At 44.0% G+C, this 7,362-nt stretch overlaps 1 protein-coding gene across 1 annotated transcript; it reads right to left on the reverse strand.

Annotated features, from left to right (window-relative positions):
* Positions 1-730: 730 nt before the first annotated feature.
* Positions 731-6,390, reverse strand: LOC148019678 (phospholipase D alpha 1-like). The gene is made up of 3 exons (XM_087699807.1): positions 5,960-6,390; positions 2,087-3,974; positions 731-1,676 (listed from the first exon to the last, which is right to left on the reverse strand). Exons 1-3 carry the CDS (start codon positions 6,065-6,067, stop codon positions 1,243-1,245), a joined length of 2,430 nt encoding a protein of 809 aa, XP_087555933.1. The 5' UTR covers positions 6,068-6,390; the 3' UTR covers positions 731-1,242.
* Between the last annotated feature and the right edge of the window lie 972 nt (positions 6,391-7,362).

Below are 7,362 nucleotides of genomic sequence, written 5' to 3' on the forward strand. Positions count from 1 at the left end.
CAATCGCCCCAGGCTGAGGAGGGATGAAGGATCGTCAGGACTCAGCACGCAGACGGTGCACTGATATCGCGCCAGGGTGAGGAAAAGCACAGGTAATACCAGCAGGTCAGACAGCTCTCTGACGGTGTTAGCTGTTTGGATGTTTAATGCGTGTGTACGATCTGATTCATTAGCCCTCTCAGCGCTGAGGTAAAGCTACATTTGGTATCTGGTGTTGGCAAGTTATCTCTGCCGTTGTTTCTCCTCACTCCACCGGCGGCTTTGAACTGTGCTGGATCTAATTAACACAATTAGGATGACGTTGCATTACTGTGAATGTCAGCGACCCTTGGCAGAGTTTACTTGATGACAAAAATGGTGACTTTAGTTTTGAAGGAACCCAAAAGAACAAAGAACCTTTTTTCTGGCTGCATGTAGAAAGGTATATATCCCTCTTAAGCAATTCAGAACCTTCATGGCAAGATACAGCATATAAGGTTGGGTTGCAATGGCCTTGACGGATGAGTATAATAGGGATTTCAGCATTTGAAAGTAACAGGGTGATGAGAGTTTCCAAGTTGTAATAGAGATGAACAGACATTAGGATCCATTTTGCCATAAATAAAGCCGAGCCACCCGTTAAGATTACTACTTCACTTGTGGGATGTCACTTTTCAAAGTGGTATTCTGGATTAATCAAAGTTATGCTGAAAATAAAACATTGCATCAAAGTTTCGTAGAAAACAAAATGTTTCATAACCAACAGTATTTTGGGAGTCTTATTGTATGGCTACACTCTTGAAATGTTACATAATTCACAGTATTTTGGGAGACTTATTTTGTGGCCACTCTCTTGAAATACCTAGATGCTTGAAATAACTAGCTGGTTGTCAGCTAGGTGAAAGGAAGCTTGCTTGCAAGTATGGAATAATTGTGTCCTCGAGGAACTAGCCACCAAAGGCCACCAGTGAAGAAATTCCCACATAAGTAAACAGGCTCTTGCTAGACGTTAGAAACTCTAGACATCAAGAAATTCCCAAGGAAAGAGGCCCTTGCTAGACCTTAGAAACTCTAAACAAATGATACACAGACTTTGGCAAAAGTAAAACGTTCAGTTAATCTGACAGTTTCTGCTTTTCTGCACCAACCGAATAACAATGACCGGTAAAGAAAATAGTTGCAGCATTGAAACAAACAAGCTATGTCGAGTTTGATAGAAATGTTGGGCATTCTAAGCATTGGTGCTCCGGTGATGAACCGAAACTAGCAAGTGAGAATTGGAGGAAGAGCTGTTTTGTCACCCTGGATTGGGGCCTTGGTGTCAGGGAAGTTCTCACGGCCAGGAAGTGCAGAGACAGATCCATCATTGGACACAGCAACAGGGAAGGTAAGGAGATGGCCTGGAAGATCCACATCTGTATCACCCACAAACTGATCCCACAGGTCATCAGCTATAGAGTTGACCTTTCTTACGCAATCCAAGCTCCAAGGCTGCAGGAAAGCATTATCCAATCGCCCCAAGTGCTCGTACCATAAAGACATCCTGAACCCATGAACATCAGCCCGTGGTGAGGGTGACTCACTCACCATCGTATGGGCTGGCTGATATGCTCCAATGGCAATCTCAGAATCTCTTCCTCCATCCATTGATCTCTGATTTATGTTAGCGGATCCCAAAATTATGTACTCATCATCCACTGCAATCAAGATTTTTTTTAAAAAAGCACATCAGTACTCTGGAGGCTAGATGCAAAATTCAAGGCTTGCAAACGTAGGGTTAAAAACAGTGCTTTATGCAACTTAAATCCCAATAAAGAAACAAAAATCTCAGCCAAAAGCCCTCCATGAAATTAGCCCAAGCAAATTCTATGCACATCATTTGGTGGTGCAAAACTAACTGTAGAGGTGTCACTTAAAGGCAATGATTTTGCACAAGCATCGCCAGATGCCTGGGCAAAGCACAATCCTTATGGCTGGAGCATCCTGAAAAAACTAAAAATTGTCTTCGACACAATACACATAAGTAAACCTGCACAATTCAATGCAAAGTAATATTGATTACGTTGGTTAGAAAAAACCTCTTGCAGATGAGAGAATGGAAACTTACCAATCATCATCTTTGAATGAACATATATCATAAACCGTCTATGGTCCTGTGCCTGCTTATAGTCAGAACCTTCTTCTGGGCTGTCTGGAGGAACATACTCATCTCCAAGCCTCTTTTCACGATTGCCGAGGCAAAAGAAAGTAAGATAATCTCGAGGGCTCTCATCAGTGAGACCCTTTGCTTCTAAGGCCTGTGAAATAATTTTATACATCATTTCCATCGTTTTGTGCATCCACCTAAGGATTGCCTGCACAGAACCACTCTCAGGTACTCCCTCAGGCCACATGGGCACAACGACATATACAGAGAACCGCTCCCCAGCCTCAATCTTGCTTGCAACCTTAAGAGCGAGCTCTACAGGGATTAAGTGCAAACAACCAGCATCCTGATCTGAATCCCAGCTTGCACAACTGCCCAGGAAATACTGATTTTCAATGTAGATGAAATTTTTAGCTCTTCTAATGGCATGAATATATGCATCCTGGATGCTCCGGTCGATTGTGCTATCCTTTCCACTCACAAGCCCAGCCCTGGCAGCATCCTCAGGGTTATCTGGAAAACCATAAGCTGCTCCTCCATCAATAGACCGGAATACCTGCACATTCCAGCTTCCAGGGTCGTTTAACATCATGACTTGTGAAGGCGGGTCAATGGCTGAAATCTCCCTCAATGTCAAGAGTTGGCCCTCACGACCTTGCTTCTGCCATCTCTGTTCAAAATTATGTAGAACATCCCAAGCAGCCTGACCCTCCAGCTTAGAGTGAATGTCATGCCAAGGTTCACGTGGACCACCCAGCTTTAAACTAGCTCCCGGAAAATTGGGCTGGTGAAAATCTGACTTGTGTACTGAGTCCAAAGTACGGAAAAGAGAATGGAATTGAGTGTCATAACGTCCATCACATAGATCAATACCACCCACAAAGCTCAGAATTCTCCTCCTTTCAGAATCTGGTTGTCCAGGCAAAGGAGCGTCTACAATGACAGTTTTCTGATGATGAGTAAACATTGTACCGATCTGAATCTCCTGCACCACACTCAATCCATTGTCAGGATTCCTGGGACACAACACACAATTAACCTGAGTATCTTTGAAAAAGTGTTCAGTATCCTCATCATGTGTTGCCATAAGCCCATCCTTCTTCAATAATCCAACAGACGTCCTGTCATCCCACACTAATAAATTAACCCTTACTCCCTCTGACGCCTTTCTCTTCAGCAGCTCCCCAAGTGTTATCCCTTCTGCCCCCTTGATAGGCCTCTCCCTATCTCGGACCAACTCTATCTCTGTGAACACTGACCATCCTGTTATGTAAATCAGGTGTTTTGCTCCACTTATTGCCTTGTAGATGTCTTCCCAGCATCTACTTGGCTCATGCAACTTACCATTGCTGAGATAGATCTTTGGGCAGAAATTGTTAGGCATGTGTGCATCCTGATACAGTGTCAACTTGCAACCTTTCCACTGCTTAAAGAAGGTGTATGGAACACCAGGATACTTTGGACCTACAACACCTTTGCCAACGAAGGGATCCGTTGAGATGTCAAAATATTGCATCCGCAAGTGAATACGCCCCTTAACTTGCGAACCATCTTCATTAGTGAGATCATACCAGTTATCAACTTCATCTCCAGACAATATGTCAGTAACTGGAATCTTGGCCTTTCCCAAAATTGTTGCACCTACTGCGTTGTCATCCTTGACAGCCACCACCACATTTGCAACATTATACGCACAGTAAATGTGAAAAGACTCATTCCAAATTGGATTGCTGGGCTCCCCCACTATAACTCTCGTTCGCCCAACTCTGGCATTCTCCATTTCAATGGAGGCATAAAGTTTACTTGCACCTTTGCCCAACTTAATTGCATCCTCCACACCTTCAATCAACTGTATTTCATTTCAAAGAACATTATAATCAACACTTAAATTTAAGTCGGTGTGTTTACTTCTGTGAAAAGTACATAGTGACACTGAAAACGGTACGCAGAAATTAACTAAACTGTTACCCCAAAGTATAATAGTATGACTACAACCACTTTAAATACCAACTAGACCCATAAATAATCTCTTTGCCCACCTAATGACAGCTTAATAAATTAAAATGGAGTGCTCAAGCATACACCCCACATGTCCAGTATAAAACAAATCTTCAGAAACCAGTTGCACACAAGCAAGGCACACAGTAAAATGGCATCACATCCACCACTTCCAGATTTAGTAACAAAACAGTAGCAAAAGCCCACGTTAAAATTTTCTTAACCCCCAATACACAGCAGAGGATCACTGTACACAAATATGGCTTCTCAATGCATCAAAACGACCAACTCATGTGAGAGACAAGAGTGAGCTTTTCACAAGACGGGGTGATCTATCCAGCTTGAACCACTACAACACAATCAGTAATGTTGAAGCAAACATGCAACTAGAACTCCACAAGTGGCAAGTACTTAAGGGCACTGTGAACGTGAATGTTGTACATAACATATGATCATAATGATCACACAGACTTGCAGATCTAGCCCACCCAAAGGAAAATAAAGAATTTACATCCACCAACCATGACTTCCCTCAGGTATCAAATATGCTTATTGGTCCATGGGTTAAAGGCTATGCCAAGAACTTGTACATGTATTAAGGACAGACATTCTTGCAAGCTATTATCCACAGGAAGTGCCAGACGAAAGGGAAAGCAGGCACTGAACTAAATAAGTAGGATAGAGAACCAAGATAGAAAAATAATCAGTGCACCGAATGGGCATAATACACAAAGTACAGTCCCAACACCTAACACATCAGAAATAAAGAGAGCTAAGCACCATCTACTAGCTCCAGCCTTCTTAGCTGATGATATAAATGACCAACAATTTCACGCATCTTCATTCTAGCTTGTGCCCTGGTTCAAAAGCTAACACTTTTAACGTACTCCAAAAATCTACAAACGTTTGCAAATCAGCAGCCAAGTGTGTAAAACTCCACAGTCGTAATCGATCCCTGTGAACTAAACTTATTTTATTGATACATCGGACAAATAAAACGGGAGAGCTTTATTTTCAGTCTGTGGAGCACTGTAAATTACTGACTGCTTGGCTTTTGCAACACGAGTACAACGCGAAGCACATTGCAATAACTAAAAGAGAATGTCATTCCATCAGATAAAGATACACCTTGAAACAAAGCTTAGGCTGCCTAGTAGAACAACAGGAGTTCCGTCACTGGGTAGGACCTGCACATCAACATGCATGCAGATCGACAGGGTCTCGTGAGAAAAACAATCCAACATTACAGATCTCAAGCTACCAAACCAAATCTATGAATCACTAGATCTGCCTGACAGGGACTAACGATTTAGCTAACCTTGCTTGAACTCACAAAAATAGCCGAAGGTAGTGAACTCAGAGCTGAGCAGAGAACAAAGTTTTGAATCGAAGCATACAGAATGATATCCTACGCAGGTCGCATCCACAAAATGAGGCTAACTTCTACAAATCTAAGGAGACCCCCAGTTGCTGTAATCTGTTCAGGACAGATGCAACGAAGATGAATGTATGGATGTAAAACTGCAAGAGATTGCAAGGAGGAACTAAGAGGCGATCCGCAAAATGCAAACTTGCTAGTCCGTGGCATGAAGCAAGGGGATTTGCAGCGGATTTTGCTACTTGCTAGTTTACAGTGCATTTTGCCATTTGCTAGTCCGATGTTTAGAGAAAGGGAATTTTCCACTTGTTTGGATGCGACAGATGAGCCGATACGAATCGACGGACGTTTTAGCACAAACGGCATGCCAGCACGAGGAAGGAAACGGAAGCACAGAGAGAGAGACAGAGAGACAGACAGAGACACAGACAGAGAGGCGAAATGCTGACGAACAGTACCTTTCGGAAGAATTTGGGAGCGCCTCCGGTGCGGCGATGCTCGTCGCTGAGATCGGAGGCCTGCATGACGGTCATGTGGAAGGTGCCATGGAGGAGATGGAGGGCCATGGCGGGGAGCAGGGAGCGAGGGGAGGAGGCGCAAGGGTTTGAGGAGGAGCAGCAGGAGGAGGAAAACAGCAAGCGAGAGAAGAAGAAGAAGAAGAAGGGGGGAGGGGGCGGGTTCAATGGAGGCTCATCAGGCCTGGTGGTGGTTTTTGTGGTTGATGGTGATGATGAGGGCACTACAGGTGGCAGTAACACTTGTTCTCCTTCTTCTTCGTCGTCGTGGTCGTCTTCTTCGCGTGTTCCGTGTTTCCGCCCTCTTCTCTTGCTGCTGCTGCCGCCGCGACCCGCGGGCGTTGTTATTATCAACGTTACTTTTTTTACCCCTCTTTTCTTTGCCCGTGTTCCTTCTTTTACTGCTGGAGACATGGGGTTGGCTCCTGGCTTCCTTGTCGCTGCTCTTCTTCTTCTGGCTGCTCGGCATTTGCTCTGCGGGTGGGGCCTCTTGGCCGTGTGCCCCACCCCCACGCGCATCGCATTTCTCAACCCCTCCGACCCCGCCACGTGGCCCCCATTTTCCCGAACCCGTCCATCGGATCCTAACAGGTGTTTTCCAAAGATCCAAGATCCGCCCCCGTTCACACCTATGGTCCCTGTCGCCCCCCCCCCCTCCCCCCCCAACCACAAGCAATAAAGGGAGTTCATGTAGGGGTTCCTTGGGGTTTTCCACCATTTTCAAAGAAAACTAGAAACCCACAAGCAATCAAGGGAGTTCATGTAGGGGTTCTTACGGATTTTCCAACCATTTTCAAAGAAAACCACAAAACCACTCTAGATCACGTGAGGGGTTTCCCAATTTTCTCCCAAAACCATAAATTCCCTTAAAAAACCACCCGACATAAAAAACCCTTGCTACTTTTAATGAATACCTTCTGGAAAGGGAATCTAAAGCCAAGAATAGATGATAGCCAAAGAAAGAAACATTTGATTTTTTTTAATTTTAAAAATGGTAAGGGGATTTTCAAAAACCCTCATGTGACCTTAGAATGGATTTAGAAACCGCTTTCTGACTTGAAAATGGTTTCCAAACAAGAACCCTTGTGTGAACAGCTCTAACAGCTAGCCATCACCACACAATTTAGCTATTCAAGGAAGCTTAAGAGCTAGTTCTCGCATCAACTTTCATAACTCACTACAATTACTGATGGCCAAACTGATATAATCAACTATTCACAAGAACTTAAGAGCTAATTCTCTATCCCATCAACTTCCACAACTTGTTGCAAAGTCAATCATGGATAGCAATGCCACAGTAAGGCATTATCACTAGGTATTATGGTAAATTGACCTCCTTATTTCCA

Source organism: Lygodium microphyllum, chromosome 19 (genome assembly GCF_053477565.2).
Source record: "Lygodium microphyllum isolate KBCC chromosome 19, Lygodium_microphyllum_v1.1.10, whole genome shotgun sequence".
NCBI lineage: Eukaryota > Viridiplantae > Streptophyta > Polypodiopsida > Schizaeales > Lygodiaceae > Lygodium > Lygodium microphyllum.

Bases quoted from the DNA above. Each gene is read 5' to 3' on its own strand.
- LOC148019678 (XM_087699807.1), bottom strand. From the start codon at position 6,067: ATGGCCCTCCATCTCCTCCATGGCACCTTCCACATGACCGTCATGCAG. The intron at 3,975-5,959 runs GTACTGTTCGTC...AATGAAATACAG, and splicing joins CTCCCAAATTCTTCCGAAAG to TTGATTGAAGGTGTGGAGGA. The intron at 1,677-2,086 runs GTAAGTTTCCAT...TCTTGATTGCAG, and splicing joins TCATTCAAAGATGATGATTG to TGGATGATGAGTACATAATT.